General features: G+C 42.7%; 2 protein-coding genes across 7 annotated transcripts in view; both read left to right on the forward strand.

Moving 5' to 3' along the window:
• Window positions 1-2,300, forward strand: part of TMEM108 (transmembrane protein 108) — a 239,179-nt gene extending 236,879 nt beyond the window's left edge. For 5 of the 6 annotated variants that reach the window (XM_039527732.1, XM_039527733.1, XM_039527734.1 and 2 more), the window contains one exon: window positions 2,011-2,300. In XM_039527732.1, the coding sequence (XP_039383666.1) occupies window positions 2,011-2,133 (123 nt within the window). In that variant the 3' untranslated portion in view covers window positions 2,134-2,300. The remainder of the gene's footprint in view (window positions 1-2,010) is intronic. The other variant, XM_039527738.1, reaches the window with a different exon arrangement.
• A 3,429-nt stretch (window positions 2,301-5,729) lies between these two features.
• BFSP2 (beaded filament structural protein 2) overlaps window positions 5,730-23,149 on the forward strand; it is a 34,442-nt gene continuing 17,022 nt past the window's right edge. The window contains exons 1-2 of the mRNA XM_039522965.1: window positions 5,730-6,191; window positions 19,748-19,830. Of these exons, the coding sequence (XP_039378899.1) occupies window positions 5,736-6,191; window positions 19,748-19,830 (539 nt within the window). The 5' untranslated portion in view covers window positions 5,730-5,735. The remainder of the gene's footprint in view (window positions 6,192-19,747; window positions 19,831-23,149) is intronic.

The raw sequence follows: 23,149 nt of genomic DNA on the forward strand, positions 1-23,149 counted from the left end.
AAGTTAACAACATAAAAGATATCTGAACGCCCAGTTCTCAAGAGGTTTCTGTAGCTTGTCCTGCAACAGTTTCGGGGATGCATTCTACAAGTAAGAGAAAATTGTAAACACCTACCAATGAGACTGTGAAACCCTTACTTACACTGGTGAGCACTTACCCAAGCATTCTAATTGATTTCAGTGGAACTATTCACATGGGTAGGTGCTCACCAGTGCGAGAAGTGTTCGATAGCCTGGTCTCAGGAAGAAGAGGAATTAGTTGGCTTAGTTCAAGGATGTAAATTTGGGAATAATGGATGAAATTAAGCAAAGGAAAACGGATTAAACTCAAGGGGTTTGTCTAGATTAGTGTCTATTTTAACTCAAGTTAGCTGATTGAGTCAGCTTTGGGTAAGTGACAAACATTTGTGTCCGGAAACAAGCCTTTGTGGAGTGTCTAGACTATCCCGATGGTTAACTTAGTTAACTGGCAATCATCTAACTCAATTTAAAACTAAACCACAAACTAGGGTGACCAGATGTTAAGGCGAAAATATCGGGACCGCTGCGGAGGGGAGGGAGAGGGTGGGCTTTTTTTGTTTGTTTGTTTTTTACACTCACCCGTCCGGGAGTTCAGCAGCAATTCGGCGGAGAGCCCTTCAGTCACGGCTGGTCTTCAGCAGTATTTCAGCGGGGGGGTAATAAACCTTGCCACCAAAGACAGAAGCACCCGCCGCCGAAATACCGCCGAAGACCGTCCGCGACTGAAGGACTCTCCACCGAACTGCAGCCAAAGACCAGGAAACAAAATATCGGGACAAATGGCGTCCCGACTGTACTCTGGTTGGGGATGCAGGACAAACTCCTCAAAATCGGGACAGTCCTGATTTTATCGGGATGTCTGGTCACCCTACCACAAACTCCTCTCTAGACATACCAAGAGACAACTTCCTAATGGTGAGATCTGTTAGGGTGTGGAATAGTCGCCAAAAGAGAAGGGGTAGAAGCCCTATCACTGAAGTTATTTAAAACTGAATTTGACATAGTATTAGAGAATATATTGTATGAACTGCTAGTGGCCCCAAGGGGCCAAAACACACCTAAGGATCAGTGCAGCATAGAGAGTCTCCCAAAATGCCCTCATATGTCCAGGGCCCATGGCTGGCCATTTGAGATTATGTAGGAGCAGTGAGCTAGATAGATAGAGATACAGATATGAAATACAGTAACCCTTTGAAAAAATGTGTGGATATTTTTGCCTTGGTTTTTTTAAAGTGGAGATTAGTTTTTAAAAACTAAATTTCTATTGATCCCTATCCCTGACCCCAGTAAGTACATTGTGGTTTGGGGCTCTGCAATTTCTAATTTTATAAGAAAATTTAGCCAAAGCCATAATCGTAACCATAACGTTTCTCTGTTGTCTTGTCACTAATATAATGTGGAAAAGGAACATATTCCACTGTTAATGTCATAGATATTTTCTGGATAGCATGGCACCACATACTAGCTCTTGTTACATTAAAAAAAATGTTGAAAACGTATCTTTGAATTCATACCCCCATAATTCCCTTCTATGCAGGCTTGGGAGAGTCTTTCCTGTAGCTGACTGGCTGGGAATCATGGATATGAAATTTTACAAAATATTTTTTTTCCAAAATTTAAAGAAAGCAAAATGACATATAAAGCCAAATTCTATAAAGTGCCCTATAATTTTGGGCTACTCAATTTTTGGGTGACCAAGTTGAGTAAGTAGTGGCCTGATTTTACAACCCACAGCTCCCACTGACTGCAGTTAGAGAAAAACCTCTGGAAATCAAGGCCTGGTTTTCTAAAGCTGGAGATCCAGAAATTGGAGCACCCAAAATTAGTGGACACTTCGAAGAATTTGCACATCTTTAAACTCTATAGGTCTTATAATGTAACCGCATTCCTTTATATTCCATGAACACACACAGCAATGTGCTGTGATGTACACCGAGGGTAGATAACAGAATTTAACTAGCTCGTGCTCTTTTTCTCCCTTTCTCCTAGGACCATCTGTCTGAGCCACGCTCCCCAGCCAATGGTGATTACAGAGACAGCGGGATGGTCCTTGTTAACCCATTCTGTCAAGAAACACTATTTGTAGGACATGAGCAAGTGTCTGAAATATGACCCCGCACCTGCCCTTATATTGCAGTTCCATCTTTAGTGTCTCCAAATTATAAATAAATATATATATTATAAATATAATCTTTGTGTAACCCTGAATTATGAGAAATGTTTTCAGCTTTTTTCCCCCTAAGAATTGTCAACCTCTTTTTTATAAGTGTGGTAAAACTTTACAGAGCAAACTGTGGCTTTATAAAATAAAGGTATTTGTAAGCAAAACACCTATTGAACCAACTGCTTTTCCTGTGGTCGTTTACTAAATGCTTATACAGAATGTTTAGTCTGTATCACCACCAGGTAAGGTTAGCGTCACTGAAAACAGTGCCTGTTTGGTACTACACCTTCTCATGATGCAGGGGCAACGTGCACCTGTGAATCTTCTCTGTCTCTCCATGGGCACTCTTTCCTAGTAACAGGCCTCTACTGCACCTTGTCCAGAACGGAACCCCACAGTTACCCCACTTTAGACAGGATCACTAGGTTTCACCAATTGTATTTACCTCAGCCAGTCTAAACTGGTTTGGGTCTGGCTACAGAATCTACTCCAGGTACTCGTGGTGACCAGTGTTAAAAGCAATGGCTCAGGACAGCTTCTTCAAAAACAAGTATGATTTGGTGGTTCATAGAAATTTAAGAGGCAGACACAAACAGGGCTAAAACAATGAAAGCCTGAACACATTCTTTCATAGGAAAACTTAGTCTTTCCTTGCTGGTTTAAACAGGCCCTTAGCTTATCCAAATCTGAGGGTCAGCTTGCATCTCTCCAGACTGCCTCTCTCTGTCTCCTAGGATCTCTCCCTGTCTGTCAGGCTGCTTTTTGTTTTAGTGGCCCACCAGGATCGTCCCTCACTCCTAGTGGTGCCTTGAGTGTAGGTGAAACATAAAAGGTAATGACAGCTGTGTAGTCTTGCTGAGTACTGGTAATAGGACTTAGCTGAAACCACTGACAGTTTTCCGGTTCTTGCTGGAATTACCTGTGTTATTACATTGCTATGTGACTACCAATCACAGAAATGCAGGGCTGGAAGGGACCTCAGTTGTTAATCTAGTCCAGCGCCCTGAACTGAGACAGGGCCAAATAACCTAGATCATCTTTCACAAGTGTTTGTCCAACCTGTTCTTAAAAACCTCCAGTGATGGGAATTGCACAACCTCCCTTGGAAACCTATTCCAAAGCTTAACTAGCTTTATAGTTCGAAAGTCTTTCCTAATATCAAACCTAAATCTCCCTTGTTGCAGATTAAGCCAATTATTTCTGGTCCTATCTTCAGTGGCCATGGAGAACAATTGATCACCATCCTCTTTATAACAGCCCTTAACATATTTGAACATGGACATATAATATTCATAAAGGTTAAACATATATCAGCCCTGTTTGGCACACATTCTACATTAGATCTGCATGATATATCTAGTGCAGTGATCTAATATGCTGGGATATTTTCTAGCTGTTCCTGTGGGATGAGCTATGGAAGATAGACAACAACACACTGAGCCCCCTTGGCCCTGCCACTGTTGTGCTGGACCCAGACAGCATGCTGATGCTAGCAGTCCCTGAGCTTTAGGGAATTGGCTAGCAAGCCTGGCAGCAGTCCAGTCATTCATGCCCCAGCAGGGAATGGATAGCCATGCATAAGGGGAATGCTCATATGGTACATAGCTGGTGTAGTCCCATGGTCTGGCAGGAATGACTAGATAAATAGGAATGTGCCCAGGGCCCTATTAATCTAGTTGTTCCTTGCTGCCAGATTGGCCCTGAGTGCTGTGGGTAGCTGGACATAAGTTAGTGTGGCCTCCAGGGTGCCACTAGTCTAGCATGTCATTAATCCACTAGTGCTGGGCCTAGGATCTTGGCGCCACAAAAGCATCTTAGACCCACCTAGACTACTCTGAATCTGGGCCACAATCTTCATAGAACCATAAAATCATTGCTTTTAAGGGTAGAATGGGTGTTATGGGTCATTTCATTCGTCTCTTTGAATCAGAGCAGTATAGTTTCTCTACTTCTCTAATAGGTAATTAGATTTACTGTCAAGAAGTTATTGGATATGGCTATGGACAAGGAGAGCATTCAGGCGCACACATGCGCAATGAAGAGGCAAAAGGAGTGCATCCTTAACTCTGGTGACAATGATAAACATCCCATTTGATGAACATCAGATCTGATTAGGGTTTAACAAACTTCACTAGGAGTCTGGCCTGTGGAAAAGGCTGCAAGACACTGTACATTGTGTATTTATAATCTGAAGCATAAAGAGAGAGTGAATAGAGTTAAATCCATATCTTCCTTACAGAAGCAGGTACAATTCCCATTGGCTTAAATAAGAGTTGTTCTTAACTTTTGCAAGGGCTGAATTTGCTATATGGGTAAACTATACTGAAAGTATAATTTAAAAAAAGACTGGAGAACTTTTAGCTGTTCACTTTGTAATGTAGATTCAAATTGGGTAAATGTGGACAAATTGAAGAAAAAATAAGAGGAGAGCAACAAAAATGATTAAAGCTCTAGAAAACATGACCTCTGAGGAAAGATTGAAAAAAACTGGGGTTGTTTAGTCTGGAGTAGAGATGACTGATGGCAGAACATCACAGTATTTCAAGTACATAAAAGGTTGTTACAAGGAGGCGGGTGTTAAATTGTTCTAGTTAACCTCTCAGAATTGGACAAGAAGCAATGGGCTTAAATTGCAGCAAGGGAGGGGTAGGTTGGACATTAGAAAAAGCTTCCTATTAGGGTAGTTAAGAACCGGAACAAATTGCCTAGGGAGACTGTGGAATCTCCATCATTGATGGCTTTTAAAAATAAGTTAGACAAACACCTGTGTCAGGAATGGTCTGATTATTATGCTTTGAGTACAGGGACTGGACTAGATGACCTCTCAAGGTCCCTTCCAGTCCTACACTTCCATGATTCCATAAATAGGACTACTCATGAAGTATAATACTGCTCAACGTGAGTAAGGGTGTCAGAATCTAGCTGTGTGTGTGTAATTGGTTCCCCCACCCTCGTCTGCCCTGTATATATATATAGGGGGGGAGGGATAGCTCAGTGGTTTGAGCATTGGCCTGCTAAACCCAGGGTTGTGAGTTCAGTCCTTGAGGAGGTCACTTAGGGATCTGGGGCAAAAATTGGTCCTGCTAGTGAAGGCAGGGGGCTGGACTTGATGACCTTTCAAGGTCCCTTCCAGTTCTAGGAGATTGGTATATCTCCAATTATTATTATTATTAAATATAAAATGCTAAGAATCTGTCTGGCTTGCAGCCTAGAAAACACCAGTATTATTTTAACATCTATACTATAAGGAATTATTGTTCTGCGGTCACTGTAAACAGCTTTGTCCTTTTCATATGCTATACTTGCAGCAGTAGCAGCAGAGAGATTTCTTTTTAAATGGATTTGCTGACTCAGTGAAAAGCCCCAATGTGACAAACATGCCTGTGATGATCAGTGAAACAATGCTGATGTTCCAGAAGGACTTGGGACAAAGCAAAAACAGCACAAAACCAAAAATCTGCTTGGTTCTGCAAATCCTACCAGTGTGGGTACGGCACAGAGGCTTCGAGGCAGAGTCAACTTGTTTAGTGCAATAGACTCTAGCTGCAGCATGCCCATGCCAAGACGTAGATCTTCATTCTTGGGGCAACAGCCCTCTTCCTCCACGACTGAAAGCACTGGGGCTACCAGCCAAAGGTTAAGCATTGGGGGTAGTGGCAGCCTACCTAGACCCCGAGGTGTCTATGTGGGTATTGTCCCCACTGGAGGTGTGAGCAGCCTAGGGACCCGTGTGTCCCGTAGAGCTCTAGGCATCAGCAGTGTCTTCTTACAAGGCCTGCGCAGCTCCTGTTCAACTGTGCCATTAGCCCAGGGGCTGGAAAAGGGAAGGGGCCTATCCTATGAGAGCCTGAATGGGTGCCTGGTGGAGTACATAGAGAAAGTGAGAGCTCTCGAACAGGTCAACCAAGAGCTGGAAGAGCACATTAGAGTCTACCTGGAAAAGAAGTCATCCAATGTCAACAGCTGGGAGGCACTAAGAGAGAACTGGGAGACTATCTATCATCAAGTGAGTACAAGAACTTTAACAATGAAAAAGATTAATGAATCATTAGCAAACCCCTAGCAGAGGGTTTTGATGCTGATAAATGCCGCCTGATTCCAATGCACAGTGCCCTAGATGAAGGATTTCAACTCTATCTTCATCATAATTAGCATTATCATTTCACAATGTATTGTGGAAAATGCTTATTAAACAGGAGAGCAGCCCCAAGCATTATGTACACGGGGGTGGGGGGGGATTGAAATGCACCCCCTGGTGTTATAGTCTGGCCTGATTAAAATCAGTTATTTTCTCTTAGTTGTGGTTATTATAATGAGGAGCAGAATTATTAAAAGAAAACTACTAAGATTGAATGACTTTATCCACCAACTTGATATCATCACAACCTTGTTTTTAATTTGCAATTTAGATTTCAGTTTTATTCTCTCATTTATTTGACCACATTTTCAAAAACTCTTATTTAGTTAAAAGCAATTATTACATGGTCACAACTGGGTTGTTCCCGCCTGGACACTCCCCCCGTCCCCTCGCCGTTCCCTGTTCTCCACATACTCAGTGTTTTATATACAAGTTAGGCAGCACATTCTACACATTCTTTTCTGTAAAGAAAAATATTTAGCACCTGACTGTAAAAGGGTGACCATGTTTGTCTAGTGGACAAAAAATAAAAAAAACCTGGAAAACCAACACAAACTTGCTAGTGATACTTTTTGCAGGGCTAATGAAAGGTCAAAGTAAAAAACAGCAAGTAGTTGAATCTTAATGTTTCACTTGCGCAGTGTGCACAAGGCATACTCTTTCATTTGAGGATCTCAAAATACTTTAAAAGTATTTACTGGCTAAATCACACGACAGGTTTGAGGTAGGGTAGTTTCTAACTGGGCAAAGTGGGGCACACATAGGTGAAGTAACTTGCCTTTGGGGTAGACAATGGATCAGTGACAGAGCCAAAAACAGAACCCAAATGTTCTGAGTCCTAGACCCATTCTTTAGCCACCAGACAGTACTTTCTCCCATTGGAGAATCGGTCCCTTCATCAGAATATAGCAAAACAAGGTGGGAGAGGGAAAGACACTGTTTCATTGTGGTCCAGTGGATATGGTGCCCAACTGGGAGCCAGGAGACCTGGGATCAATCTTGAGCTCTATCATTCATCACATATATACCCTTTGTCAAATCACTAAGTCTCCATGCCTCAGTTTCCCCATCAAGTGGTAATTATGCTTTCTGCTTTTGTAAAAACTTTGAGATCTATAGATGATAAACTATGAGTGTTAATATTATATTCAGATTCAGAGAATGAATGGGAAGAGTGTAGGAAATTATCAATTTTCTCTGACAGTGAGTACCAGATCCCAATAAATAGGGTAAACTAACTCTTCCCTAACATAACAGCCTGGAAGGATAAATGTCTGAGGAGTCATTTTTCCCCTTTAGCATTCTACAGAGGTGGACACGAAAAATTACTGTCTGTATGTTCCTAAAAGGTCTTTGTGGGCCAACTTTTGAAAGCATCTGGCTTTTGGCTGCCAACGGTGTATGGGTGCATGCACATGCCCCCATGTTGTACATACAACCCCCACATTTGAACACACAAATTAGATAACTGCATATACAAATACTGTACCTGATTTGAAGGTGCACGTGTAATACACTGGCTTAATGAGTGTGACCATGTCTCCCTCTAGTGGTTGCTACTGACTGATGACTAACAGAGTTACTTCTTTAGCTCAAATGGCAGGAATAAGTGATGATTACACTTTCCCTGCTAGATTGAAGAGTCTGTTGTTAAATATTTGTTCCTCATGAAGATACTTATAGACTGTAATCAAGTCACCCCTTAACTTTCTCTTTGTGAAGCTAAATAGATTGAGCTCTTTAAGTCTATCACTAAAAGGCATGTTTTTTATCCCAGTCATTCTTTGTGGCTCTTCTCTGAACCCTCTCCAATTTATCAACATCTTTCTTGATTTATAGGCATCAGAACTGGACACAGTATTTCAGCAACAGTCATACCAGTTCCAAATATAGAAGAAAAATAACTTTTTACACTCCTCCTTGAGATTCTCCTATGTATCCCAGGATTGTATTAACTCTTTTGACCACAGCATCACACTGGAAGTTCATGTTCAGCTGATTATCCACCACAACCCTACATCTTTTTCAGAGTCACTGCTTCCTGATATGTAAAGGAGGAGGAAAACGTACCTTCCTTGTCTGAGTGATTATTAAATGTTTAGCACTAGAGAAGGGTTTAGAAGAGAGAGATTCCTTGGCCTTACCCCCCTAGAAAATAACTACTGAATGTAATTCTAAATGCTGCAATTAATTAAAGGATCAGTCCTTTATTTCTTTCAAACTTAATACTCCCATTTGAATGGATGTGGATAATAGCTGACTCTCACTGTACTGAGACTGATTGCAAATGAAGGGTTGCATAAGGAAAACTCCAGTGATCTTCCAAAATCTCAGAACCACATAATCTCCATTGAAATCACAACAGTGATGAAACTGGCCTGCCACATTTTTTTCCATTTCTGTTATTCTGTACTTCTAAGATTTGAACTGTACTATTTCCCAAAATAAGTTCCTCCTGCCCCTTTTTCATTCACACACACCCAACCGAATACTCATGGAGATTTAACTAACCTCTCATCCCCTATAAAATTACTAAGATTATTTAAAGCACTCTCTTTTCTCAGGTGCTTGTATTTCTCTGTGGGGAGGAATTATCATTACAAATAACTTTCTATTTTGGGGAAGAGACATTTAATTAGAATTTTAAATCTTTTGCACTTTACATAAGCAGATTGGGAAGGGAACTGAAAGGAAGAGGGTGAGAAGGATAAAATTAAGTAAATTTAAATTTCTGTCACATACGTTCCTTTCAGCAAGATTTTCTCAATAGACTTAGTTCCTGTAGAAATCCTCCCACTTTGCATCTGTCCCAACTAGCATGCATATACTTGCTTCAATAAAAAGCAGCTGTCCAGGCTGATAATTAATACAGTTAGTTGGATGGTAGCTTCAAATCATTCTGATCTATCTGCCTTTTGGTTAAACAACAGGCATAGGTTGCTGATGGAGGGACAATACCAGACCTAATGGTTTATTGGGCTGATCTGACAAAATATAGGTCTGTTTTGTTTTTTAAACTTTCCCTTTCTTAAACTTCCTCTTTGCTTTCCTTTTCAAAATCAGTTTCATCATCTAGATTCTTTGAAAAAAGGTAGCTGATTGTACTGGTGACTCCCCCTCTTAAAAGCACTTGAAACTGTCATTCAAATAAACAGAATGAAAGCGTCGATCAACTGCTAGAGAGACCTTCTCCCAGTTTCAGAACTTGTAGCTTCTTTAGTCCAGTCATGTTCCACTGACTAGGAATATAAATGTAGCCTCAAATTTAGGCAACCCACATACCAGGATATTTCAAAAAGGGTATTCACACTAGTGAAAACTTGGACATATTTTGAAAACAAACCCATTTTTAATTTTATGTTTTTAATTTTACTGGATAGTTATCTGTCATTTATGTTTAAATTACTTCTCTTTGACAGTTTCCATTTACTCTTCCTACCTGCCCTTTTAATGGAATCATAAAGGTGAACTTTTGCTACCACATCATTTCCATGGTAATTGATTTTCATATAATTTTAAAAAGGTTTGTGATTTCTCTACCAACAGTAGAGGCCTCTAGCAGCTTAGTGCCACAGTTAATAACTTTTGGGCTGAATAAGTTTTAGTTTTTCAAGTTTGTCCTAATATTTATTTTTTCTTTAAATTACAGGAACATGACATATTAGACAGATTTTTGCATAATACCTCAGAATGTGCATGAACAATTGAGCTAAATAATGCAGCACGCCACAGCTTTGTTACTTAGCATATGTGCATTTTTTCCCCAATGGCCACTTGATAATGAAATCTACTGCATAACTAATTGGAACACTTGTTCAACATTCTTTAATGTGTTAAATGAGTATGTATGATTAGGACCTTCACTTATATGTTGCTCCTTAACACTTGGAAAACTTAGTGCTTTATTTTTCTGATTTCCTATGCATAAGTGCCCAATGTTAAAGTCAAATTTCATTATGAGCTCCATTTATTCTTCTCGGTTTAAAAAAGAAGATAAGAAAAGAAAAAAGCACAAAGTGCTTGAGAGGAATAATTGTAAAACTAATTAATCCATTTACAAATAAAATAGAGAATGTGCTTCTGTGAAGATCCCTCAAGCCAAGATTCCCTTCTGTTTTAACACTGGATGCCTCTGAGTTCTGCATATGTGGCACACAACTTCAGAAAAGAATATTAATTTGAACAATAGACGATCCCCAGCTAAGAAGCATTAAAACCCCAATATAACACCCACATCTCCATTGACTTTCATGGCAGATAGATTGGTTCCAGAGTGTCTGATCTTTGTAAGCACTCCATATGCAGAACTCCCATTAACTTCAGTAGGAATACTGAGTGCTAATAGGATTGGGCCTCAAATCATATTAATTAGTATAAAAAGAAATATTTTTAAAGGTCAGTACATAAATTACCACTACATTAGTGCAACAGCTAATACAGATTTTGCAAGTCTGTTTAATACTGTTCTTTAGTAAAATGGGGTTAAGATGGCATCCACTGCATCATCTGGTACACATACTAATAAAAAAAATACAGAGCACTTTTAATAAATGCAACCCCTCCAATGTGTCATGTTAACACATCGTACAGTGCTACCCAGATAAAAGTGTAAAACTGTCACAGTACATGGACAATTTCCCTCTACGTTTTTAAAGAGCCACCAACTGCACTTTCCTTAAAAGGGAAAGTCGTGGTGAGTGCTATAATAACCTCAGGTCAGCTAGTAAAAAGAATTACATTTTGCCGCTTTTGAGATCCCCTTGAGCCTGTGGACCCTCCTCCTTTCCAAGGGAAAAGTCCCTCTTCCAGCAGAATTACCTAGTCTGCTAGCACCAGCAGGAGGGTGTAGGACAGGCAGTAGCTGCTGCTGTTGCTTGTCCTAATAGCATCAGACGCTGCCCTAAGAGGTTTCTCACTTACTTGCAGCTATTTCTCTCCTTCTCCGCAAGGTTCTGGTTGAATGTAGGCAAGCAGGGAAACATCCCGACTGCCCAAAATTGGCTGATAGTGGCTAACATGCATGTTCTAGAGGATCCCTGCTGGATTTCCAGATTCCCTTTCTGCTCCCCTCTTTCAGTTTATAGTGCCCTCTTTCTGTTCCTCCCTTACTGACATATTTAATCTCCTTCTGCCCCCAGAGACTATCTACTTTATTAGGCTGCAGTAGCAAAGGCTTCTCTTCCAGCTTCACCATGGTCCTTTTACTTAGCTCCTAATAGCTTTCTCTTTCAGCTATAGCCACTCTGCTCATGGTTCTGCCTACCTTGCTGCTGTCTCTAGAGCTGTGCAGTAGGAAGCAGAAATGGGAGCTGGCTTTCTGGTTTAAGAGGGGAGCCATGTAGAGTTGCCAACTTTCTAATCACACAAAACCAAACACCCTGGTCCCGCACCTGCCCCACTCCTTCTCCAAATTCCCGCCCCCCTCCCTCTGTTGCTCGCTCTCCCCACCCTCACTCACTCATATTTACCGGGCTGGGGTAGGGGTTCAGAGTGCGAGAAGGGGTGAGGGCTCGGGGGGGGGGGAATGAGGGGTTTAGGGTGCAAGAGGGGGTTCTGGGCTTGCGCAGGGGGTTGGCAGTGTGGGAGGGGATGAGTGTTCGGCTGAAAAGGTGCGGGCTCTGGGGTGGGGATAGGGATGAGGGGTGTGATCTGGGAGGTGGGACCGAGGAGTTCAGAGTGCAGGAGGGGGCTCAGGGCTGGGGTAAGGGGTTGGGACATGGTGGGGGATGGTGAGTGGTGCAGGCTCTGGGCAGCGCTCACCTCGGGCGGCTCCCTGGAAGCGGCAACACGGCCCTCAGCTCCTAGGCACAGGGGCGGCAAGGTGGTTCTGCCTCCATCCACAGGCACTACCCCCACTGCTCCCAAATGGCCATGGTTCCCAGCCAACAGGAGCTGTGGAGCCGGAACTCGGGGCAGGGGCAGCACGTGGAGCCTCCCTGGCTGACCCTCCACCTAGGAGCCAAGGGACATATTGTCATTTCGGGGGAGCTACATGGAACCAAGTAGAGAGCCTGCCAGCCATAGGCACCAACTTTTCCTGGTGCCAGAGGGTGCTCGCCCCCGGCCCTGCCCCCACCCCTGCTCCACCCCCTTCCAACCCCTTCCCCAAAGTCTCTGCCCTCTCCCTGCCCCTATTGGACTCCTTCCCCAAATCTCTACCCTGGCCCCACCTCTTCCCAGAGCACAGCCTGTTCCCCCTCCTTCCTCTCCCTCCCAGCGCTTGCTGCTGCGAAATAGCTGTTTTGTGGCATCAAGAGCTGGGAGCTAGGGGGAGAAGCAGGGATGTGGTGTGCTCAGGGGAGGAGGTGGAGCAGAGGTGAGTTGGGGCAGGGAGCTGCCAGCGGGTGCAGAGCACCCACCAATTTTTCCCCATGGGTGCTCCAGCCTCAGAGCACCCATGGAGTTGGCGCCTATGCTGCCAGCCCCACGCCAACTAGACTTTTAATGGCCTGGTCAGCGGTGCTGAGCGGAGCTGCCAGGGTCCCTTTTTGACTAGGTGTTCCAGTAAAAAACCGGACACCGGGCAATGCTAGGGCCATGGAAGGTGCTACTGAGCAGCTGGAAGAGGCTGTCTAAAAGTCTTCAGGCTGACACAGGACATCGTTGAGGCTAAGAACTTAGCAAAAAGGAATTGTATAATTTTTATGAATAATAAGAATATACAAAGTTATAATAATCAATGAGAGCAAACACTTTGGAAAATATATTAAACCTCATGCGTTAGGGTTTAAGCCAATCTCTCTAACTATTAGCAATCAGGAAATCATCAATCATCTTGAGAGAATTTTCCCCCCAGGGACCAGTGCAGTACAATTTACAAGATGCATTACCTGGAGTGGAAGGTGTACCTCTCTTTGAAGGATCAGGTAATGGCCACTGCCAGAGACAGGATACTAGATGGACCAATGGTTTGATCCACTGTTGCAAATCGTATTTCCTATGCATATTGGGAAAAGAAATTAAAAACTTAATGTAATACGTCTATGAATTTACAATAAATCTAGTGGAAAAATTGCACTTTGGCATTAGTCTAAGAATTAAAAGCATATGTTCAAAGGGTAAATTACAAAGTCATTACAAATATGAATATAGAAATATATTATGCGACAGAAGGATTATTATACTATTTTGTATTTTATAGCACTTTCTATCTTAGGATCTTAAAATGCACTACAAACATTAAAGAATTAAGGTTCACAGCACTCCTGTGTGGCAGAGAAATATTCTCATTTTACAAATGGAGGAAGCAATATCTAACTGATCTTACTTACTCCCCCATGAGCCTTGTCATTTTAAATGAACATAGATAAGGACATTTCCTAAACTGCTGCATCACTCATTGTCATCAATGTAGCAGTGACGAGGATTACAAATTGCAAAGATGATCATTTCTCATTTATATTAATTTTTGTATTCAACTCCTGCTGCTAGTAGAAGAATGAAATCGAACAAAAAAGCCACTAGATGGAAGTCTTTCATCATTTCTTATTAGTCTATAAAAGAGTAACCTTTTTATACTCTTTTCACAGCTAATGTAAATACGATAGAGAGAGATGATTTTCCAGGGTTCCAAGTTTCTCCATAAGTTATCCATATACATTTCTTCTCCTCAGTTCTACTATCTAGTTTTTAACAGTATGGGTCTGATTTTGAGAGGTGCTGAAAGACACAGCACTCGTTGACTTCAGTTGGAGTTGTGGGTGTTCTATACCTCTGAACATCAGACCCTATAGATGTTCCCATTAGTGATGGACTTAAACCACAAAATTCAGGTCTGAATCCAGAATTTGAAGCATTTTGGATTCAAAGTTTGTACACTATCAAAATTTAAGGCAGCCTGGATCCAGAAGTTAAAGGCAGGGGTGGCATGTTTGTAGAAATTTTGGTGGTGCCCAGAACCCGCCCCTGCCCAAACTCCAGCCCCACAAACTTTGCCCCCACACCTGCCCAAGGCTCTGAGAGGGAGTTTGGGTGAGGGAGGAGGTCTGGAGTGCAGGCCCTAGGCTGGGGCAGGGGATTGGGGTACAGGGTGCAGGCTCTGGGAGGGAGTTTGGGGATGGGAGGGGTGCAGAGGGATGAGATGCAGGGGTGAGGGCTATGGGATGTGGCTGCAGATGAGGGGTTTGGAGTGTGGGAGGAGCTCAGGGTGAGAGTAGGAGTGTGGGGGGTGAGGGCTCTGGCTGGGACTGGGGATAAGGTGTTTGCGGTGCTGGAGGGGCTCAGGGCTCGGGCAGAGGGTCAGGGTGTGGGGGGGATGAGGGCTCTGGCTGGGACTGGGGATAAGGTGTTTGGGGTGCTGGAGAGGCTCAGGACTAGGGTAGAGGGTGCAGTGGGGGGTGAAAGCTTTGGCTGGGAGTGTGGGCTCTGGGGTGGGGCAGAGCTGGGGATGAGTTAGGGGTGTAGGCAGGCTGCTCCGGGACAGGGGCCAGAGAGGAGGACTCCCCCCAGCCCTTTCCCTGTCAGCAGCAGCAAGCTCTGGGGGAGGAGCTCCCCTTTCCTGCCCCCCCAGCAGCACACTCACCTCGTACCACTGTCACTGCATGTGCTCCTAGGGCCCCTCTCATGTCCAGGAATCTCCCTCGCCTCCCCCGTGGTGGGTGCCAGGGCGGTGCTGCCTGCGCCTCCTCCCCTGCTGTTGCCCCTGACTGTAGCCTCACTGGGGGTGAGAGATGGGGCTAGAGCGGTGACTGTGGGTGGGGGACCCTGTGCTGCTGGAGGGTCCTGCCGGAAAAGGGAACGGTTTGAGGGGGAAGGGCAGGCTCAGACTCAATCTGCCCTGGTAGTAGAGAAGGGGAGAATTAGGACCCTGCGGCAGCAGTTGCTGCAGGGAAGCAGCATGGAAGACACAAAGACAGAGACATTTTGCTCCGGGGTCCGGGAAAGGCGAGCGGGGGGCGGGGGTAGCAAGTCGGGGCCATGGGACACTCGGGGGGGGGGCAGCAGGTGGGGCCGGGGCCCCAAATATTAGTGGAGCTGGGCCCCTGGCTCTGAATATTGCTGGTGCCCAAGCACCACGTGGGTATGGAACTCACCGCCTATGGAAGGCCATCTCCAGTTCCCATCTGTAGGCCATGTAACAAAGTTAGCCTAAGCCCTGGTCTACACTGGGTGGGGGGAGGATCGATCTAAGTTACGCAACTTCAGCTATGTGAATAATGTAGCTGAAATCGACATACTTAGATCTACTCACCGTGGTGTCTTCATTGTGGTGAGTCGACTGCTGACGCTCCCCTGTCGACTCTGCCTGCACCTCTTGACCTGGTGGAGTACAGGAGAGTGCTCGGGGGTCGTTTTATTGCGTCTGGACTAGACGCAATAAATCGACCCCCACTGGATCGATCACTGCCCGCCTATCCGGTGGGTAGTATAGACATACCCTAAATGTCTCAGTAAAACTGAGATAGTACTACTGCTAATGTGTGTTGTCATTCTTAAAATAATTAGAACAGATAATGTGCCATACGTAACTTAATTGAAACCAGTGGGCTATACCGGGGATCAATTTGTCCCAGTGAAGACATATAAAGCCAGGCAGCTGAAAAATCACCAATTACTCCCCTCTGTGGCATCCATTGTAAGTTATACCATTTTACCCACACATCAGGAGGCCTAGTTTCATTTTGAACTGAACTGATTAAAGTACAAAAATGTAATAGTATTTGATGTGAATAATAAAAATATCATTATTCAGGTTTGTTTCCATTACTCAGGGTACATGGTTAATGTAAATACATATATTTTTATTTATTCATTTTTAGATAGACTGACTTTCTGAGAGAGTGGGTAGGCAGCAATCCATTGACATTTTACATCGTATGCAAAGCTGAAGCTCTCTGTTGGACTACATCCATGAGAGCCAATAAAGATTCCACTCTAACCAAAGCCAAAAGCACTGGACAGTCCTTTTTCTGGCACAGGAGGCTAATTGGCCCAGCTGTTAGTAATGGCCCCAATCCCATTTCTTCTGAAGTAAATGGCAATGCTCAGAGCAACATGGAGCAGGAACATACACTAAGTCAGTAGCTGTTATGGGCCTTATCCAAAGCCCACTGAAGACAATGGGAGTCTTTCCATTGACTACAATCCGTTTTGGATCAGGCCATTTAAGAGGAACTCTTTCAAAAAGAAAAAAGCAGCGATGTTTCACTTTCACTGCTGTTGCTAGTGGGAAGAGGTCTGACACGATAGCGGATTCAGAACTGCATTTCTGGTAAAATACCAGTGATTTTTGTATTATTATTTTTGGATGAATTTGATACATATGAGAGTAAGAAGCTTAAAATCATAATTGTGCAAGGTTCCCCACACAGATGTGCGCCTGCTCCTCACTCCTGACCTGCAACACCATTGCTATTTTAGTGCCTGATCCAATTTCACTGAAGTCAATGGAAAGACTTGGATCAGCCTCTTCCTAAGAGCAGACTGAAACCCATGCCACACAGAGAAGTGGCTTTTTCATGTGCTCAGACTTTCTTTAGGGACTTGGGCCCAGATGGTCAAAGTTTTTTAAGCTCCTAACTTCCACTGAAATCAATGGGAGTTAGATGCCTACATACCTTTGAGGATCAGGGCCTTGGATAAGACCACCAAGCATATTTCACTTGTGGACTCTGCAGAGTTTGAACCCATATTGAGGTGAATAATTAAAGCAAAACGACTAGATATTTCAGGTGAAATTTTGCGTTCATTTGCAACCCCACTGAAGTTTTGCCTCACTCCCATTGAAATCAATGGATTGCATGGGCTTAACTGTGACCAGAATTTGACCTATTGAATTTAGCCAGTGCTTCTAAACAAAAGTTGACACTTCTTGGTTTATGCTCTTCAGGGTGGCAAAGCAGAATGCTGAAAGTTATAAATAGGTTGAGATCCTTAATTTTGCATTTTCTGGGCCACATTCACACCTGACATAAACAGGTGCAATTTCCCTGGAGTCAGGATTTTCACCCTCTTACACTAGGTTTCAATTTGGCTCTTTATGTTTTGGTGATTAATAGAGCATAGTAAATAAATTGCAACGCATAGTTTGATTAATGCAGTCTTGTTTTGGCTGTACAATGAGCACAATTTCCTCAATTTTTTTTTTCTAAAATACTTGACAAATTATTTTAACCATGTACACCGGATGAGTAAGAAAAAAACTGGTTTCTGCACAAATTTGTGCATGCAATGTTGGAATGAAAAATTGATTGCAGGGCCTTCTGCAGAGCATTAAAGGACTCCCCTATGGCAAACATTAATTCATTAAAAATTCAAGAAAAAATGTTTTGCAGTATTTATCTGTTTTATGGCTACAATCAAAATTCAAATGTAATTAAAATGTAGTCCAAAATTCTTAAAATGAAAAATAACCCCCCAAAGCATGATGGTATATGACAGAGTAGGTGTCCCAGATGAGGAGAAATTCTAGCTATTGCCAAAGATGCAGCACTAGTGGTGAGAAACAGGCTAGGCTGAGCTCTGCTCCTTATTCACCCCCTGGATCATGGGCAACGTAATAGGACTCCCTAGGGCATTTGTCTGTGTGTGTCAGACCTTTCCTCCACGCTGCTGCCACGTGTCCCTCCATCTCCCCCCTCCCCTTTCAGAAGTGGAGCTTGAGTTCTGGAAGGGGAGACAAAGGCTCCAGCTGCTGCCAGAGGTGCAAAAACATGTTACCAAACCCCTGAGATTCTTCTTGCCACTCTGCCACGTCTTCAGTGAACTGCTCATTCATGTAGACGGATTGACTGTTTAGAGGGAAGGGTGTACGACCTGTGGAAGTGAGGCTAGATTGCTGAAGAGTAGGGAAGGGAAGACAAGGGGTCGAGTGGTGATGGAGGATGTGAATGGGTTTCTAATATGCTTAACTTTACAGTGGTCAGGAACAGCCCCTACCCACATGCTTCAGCCCCTTTCCCACAGTTCCCACCTAAATCCTCTGGCCAGAAAAATGGGTAAGTAAGCAGACCAACTTTAGTCTCCAGTAACTCTAATTTTGTAATCTAAAAGTGTTTTGCATTTTGATGGAATTAACATTAAATTGTGGATTTTTCAAGGTTTGAATGTGTTAGCCCAGGGGACAGTGCAGGATAGTTTATTCTCCAGCTGCTTATTTATCTAGCTTTTGCCCAACACCTTTTGGTCATGCCTAAGGTTTGTTTGTCATTAATTCAAAGGTTATGAGTTTCTAAAATGTCTTAGGATATGGGTAATAAAACACCTACGCAGAGGATATGTGTTAGCTGGTGTGTAAGAACTCCTGAGCATTAATATCTGGTTTAATTGTCTATCAAATCCCACCCACATTTGTTGCATTTAGTTGGATGCTATACAGAAAGCCCCAACATTTATAACACTCAAACCCTATGGTAACAAAAATATCCAGAATTTAGAGTATTTTAATTCAGCTCAAACTTTTATGTACCATACTCTAAATATTATGCAAAAGTTACAGTGTTATTAGAGTCATTTGTTTGCAGGCATATTTATTTTTCATTAAAAGCAAAGCTAAAGACTCATTCTGGATTTATTTTTAATTCTGTGTTCCATAAGTAGCACTGTGTGAGCACAACAACAAAATATTTTTGAACATTCTTGAGAATTACACCTGCCTGTTCTCTTAGGGCTATTTGTGCCTCTCTTGCTCATGTTGAGTAGTTTCTTGCCATATATCGAAAGTATTTTGAGAGTAAGGTACTACTCTATGTGAGTCAGCGTCGCAGAACTGAGCTCTTTCCTGGAATTCACAACCCCTTTTATTTGCAAACATTTGGGTGTTTTTATTCACCAAGAACATGTGGAAAGCAAAACATTATGATTAATAGCCAAAGGAAGGATTTGTACTCTCTTGGCCAGTTTGAAAAGCTCTTTCCAGTCACCAAGTGGTTTTGTCTAATAGACACAGATGTTCATGAATAGATTGTGTGAAAAGAGAAAAAGACTCCTGTTTATGAAGCCATGCTACACAATTAGGGAACTGAAACATTATAGGATTTAGGCAGTCATTTGGCATGAAAAGCAAATATTCACTGGGTGAAATTCACTACTGTGCAGAGGGCGCAGCACAAGGTCCATATACCACTTATGTCCTACTTATATTTTCTACACTGGATTTAAGTAGGACTTAAGTTATGCATAGGCCTTGTGCTAGGTCCTCTACACAGCAGTGAACTTCACCCCCGGTGATCAGTTTGCATACGAGAAGCTACAATTTGTTTATACAACTAGTTGTTGAACAATTGTGAACAATGAAGAAATTAAGAAAAATTACACCCTGTTGTGGATAATTTGTGAACAAATAGGTGTCACATTCATGGAATAATTTTAGTAGCTCCAGGCCAAAGGGTTAAATTTCTTTCAGAATCTAAAATTATGCATATGCTTGCAATATACACATATTTAATATAGTTAATTGCTCTAACTCTGTTGTGTCATTATTCTAGGTGGGTGATGCAGTCCTCGAAAATGCACGTCTTATATTACAGATGGAGAACATTCAAGCCTGTGCTGAAGATTTTAAAGACAGGTAGCTTTCTTGAGGCAACAATATGGGTGATTTCTTTGAATAAACATATACTTACCATATTGAATACGGTATTAAAACGGAATGTCCGTATTAGAGAAAATGTGTCTAGTGGTTAGCATAAGGATCTGACTCGCTTTTTGACCTTGGACACCCTGTGACCTTATCTCATGGTCTTATTGTGTAGCTAAATTAAGGTTGTAATGAATTTTGAGATCCTCAGATAGGTGATTTGAGAGCAATATATTATTATTATTTTGAAATAGTGTGACTTTAAATATTTCCAGTAGTCAGAAATTTACTGGCAAAGTTATTTCTGGGCTCTCACTGATATAATGACCCTAGGGCTCTTGCTAGGCTGGCTCAAAATTTTAATTTTACAAAAACAAACTTTTATAAAACCCAATTCCTATGGAAATGTGTTTATGTTTTTTTAAAACATCAAGTGAAACAAGAAATACAAACATTGTAGCACAATGAGCCTCAGTGCAATGCCTATATACAAAAATGAAACTGATTACTGATTTTCATTGTCCATGATGAGAGTAATGAAAAGAGCAAAAGAACAGCATAAATAGTGACAAATTGTACTTTAAAAAATTCTTACAGTTTTCAAAATCTAAGTTACTGTTTGTATCACTGGTAGATGTCTTTTTACAGCAGAGGTAAAACTGTGGGATGCGCCCCCACCCCCGCTTGGGGGGTGCAGGGGAACATTTGGGGAGGGAGTGGCTGGGGCCCAGTAAGGGGTCCTGTCCCCGCCTCCCCTGTAATCTTGGAGGCCTTTGTGCCCTGCAGCTGTGGTTCCGATCCCTGACACGAGTAGCTAGCCCACAAACACAAGGTCTCACCATGGCTCTCACCTTTGCAGGTTGACACGGACAGCCCTTCCAGTCCTAAGTCTCCCCTAATACATCCTCCCAGAGTGTTACAAAGGCACTTTTTCCCCTTGATCTTCTGGAATTTGCCAATCGCACTAGCTAAATCAATAGTAGGAAAAAAACGTGCTGACTTTAATGCTGTTAAGTAATCCTCAATTCTAGATAAGGTACAGGCATCCTTATGGGTGATCTGGTTCAACTTTTAATGAACCTACACAAAAGCACAGTCTCCCATGTTTTTTTTTCTGAACTAGCATAAATGGCACGGCCCAGTCAGAAATCACCTGACTTCTATATAATGTCATAGGTCTGGCCCCCATAATTCAGAGTCACAGCTGGTACTAATCCTTTCCCCTGTTACAACATTTTTGCAGCTATTGTAGGATTCCCTTCTTTACCTCAGCAAGGTAAAGCAATATATCCAGTCAACCCATTTTTGTTTTACAAATTAAAACGGGTTCTATATTTGGGTCCAGCTTGATGGGAAGTGTCTCTCTTATTCTCACTTTCCCCATACTGATTATAAAAAGTTTTATAAATTCTTATATGTCTAAAGGTATTCTGACAGACTCTCTTTTTTTGAATGGAGAGTTGCTCCTGATCCTTTAGTACCTGCAGCAGCTCCTCGTAACAATGTTGCAGTAGATTCATATCTATGAGTGTTGGTGGCAAGCATTCACTGTTGACATCACTAACAAAAATATCCTGATTGAGATATTTAATAGTCCCACTTCTAATTTCAGCTTCTATGTAGCCAACACATGGGATAGCCAAACAATTTCCTGGTACCAACTTCACCCTGTACTTAGTAGTCAATAAACAATTTTGAGCCTAATAGTTCATGAAATGTTGGCTCTAATATGGTAACTTGTGACCTGGTATCCAGCAGGGCCCACATTTCTTTCCCATTAATCTCAAACAAACAGGTAGGCATTTTCCTATAGCAGTAGCCTGCCCTCCAATGTTGTTCAGGCCTATTCTGTTGTCCCTCCAAGATCCGACCCCCAATCCACAACCTTCTGCTTAAAGCCACAGCATTAGTATTTTTAGTCATGTACCTCTTTCTATATGTCCCACCTCACTGCATCTCCTGCAAATAGGATTGCCATCATAACTATTGGCTGTGCTATGACCCATCTCAACTCCCTGTGGCCTGCATCTGTATTCTCTAGGTGCCAAGATTTCCTGCTTCAAATCCAGTCTCATCTCTTGAATTTCCCTCTATACCCATCTTAAATTTTCTCCAAAAAAGTTATCTTCTGTCCCAGAATTACCATCCTCTGACTTTTGGCCAGCCTGCACCACACACTGACTAGCATTTTCAGACTGCAAGGCAACAGCATATTTGTAGCCATACTGTGGCTATACCATAACTGCCCTGACTTCTCCATTACCTCTCATAAGTTTTATAGCCTCTTGTTAAAGTCTAGGATGGAAGTTTCCAGGTTCTGTCTTAACTATAATGTTAATTCCATATATAACATCATATAACCCCTCAATGAACTTGTCTGTCAGCGTGTTATCAGTATCTTGGGCTTCGTGAGATTCTAACTTTTCTATTGCTTGTAAAACCTCCTGTAATCCTAATGTGTAATATCTTAGGCCTGGTCTAAACTGGGGGGGTGAGGGAGGGAAATCTATGGTACGCAATTTCAGCTACATGAATTATGTAGCTGAAGTCGACGTACTTAGATCGACTTACCGTGCTGTCTTCACCGCGGTGAGTTGACGGCTGCCGCTCCCGTCGACTCTGCCTGTGCCTCTCGCCGAGCTGGAGTACAGAAGTCGATGGGAGAGCGCTTGGGGATCGATTTATCGTGTCTAGATGCGATAAATTGATCCCTGCTGGATCGATCGCTGCCCGCCGATCCAGCCGGTAGTGAAGATATTACCTTAGATTTTCTGTTGGAGTTTGTACCCTGGGGACATAAGCGGCAGGTTTGTATAATTTTTGGTGGTGCCCAAAATGGTGGTGCCCCCCCCACTCCCGCCCCGTAAGCCGATATAAAATGAAACTACAACGCATCGGCACCACAAGATTACAAGGGTCAATTAAAAGTGGAAAGTCAGAAGCAGCACTTGCCTGCTTCAATATACGGTATTATAGTTTGTTGCACCTGTTGTGACAAAGTGGGAATGTTCTTAATGTTTTCTCTGAATACTCAAGTATCAGAGGGGTAGCCGTGTTAGTCTGGTTCTGTAGAAGCAGCAAAGAATCCTGTGGCACCTTATAGACTAACAGACGTTTTGCAGCATGAGCTTTCGTGGGTGAATACCCACTTCTTCCGAAGAAGAAGTGGGTATTCACCCACGAAAGCTCATGCTGCAAAACGTCTGTTAGCCTATAAGGTGCCACAGGATTCTTTGCTGCTTCTCTGAATACTGTGTGTGTGCCTCAGTTTCCCCTGCAAGGTGCCAACTGAAGGTGTTGGGGACAAATA

This window comes from Mauremys reevesii, linkage group 2 (assembly GCF_016161935.1).
Source record: "Mauremys reevesii isolate NIE-2019 linkage group 2, ASM1616193v1, whole genome shotgun sequence".
Lineage (NCBI taxonomy): Eukaryota > Metazoa > Chordata > Testudines > Geoemydidae > Mauremys > Mauremys reevesii.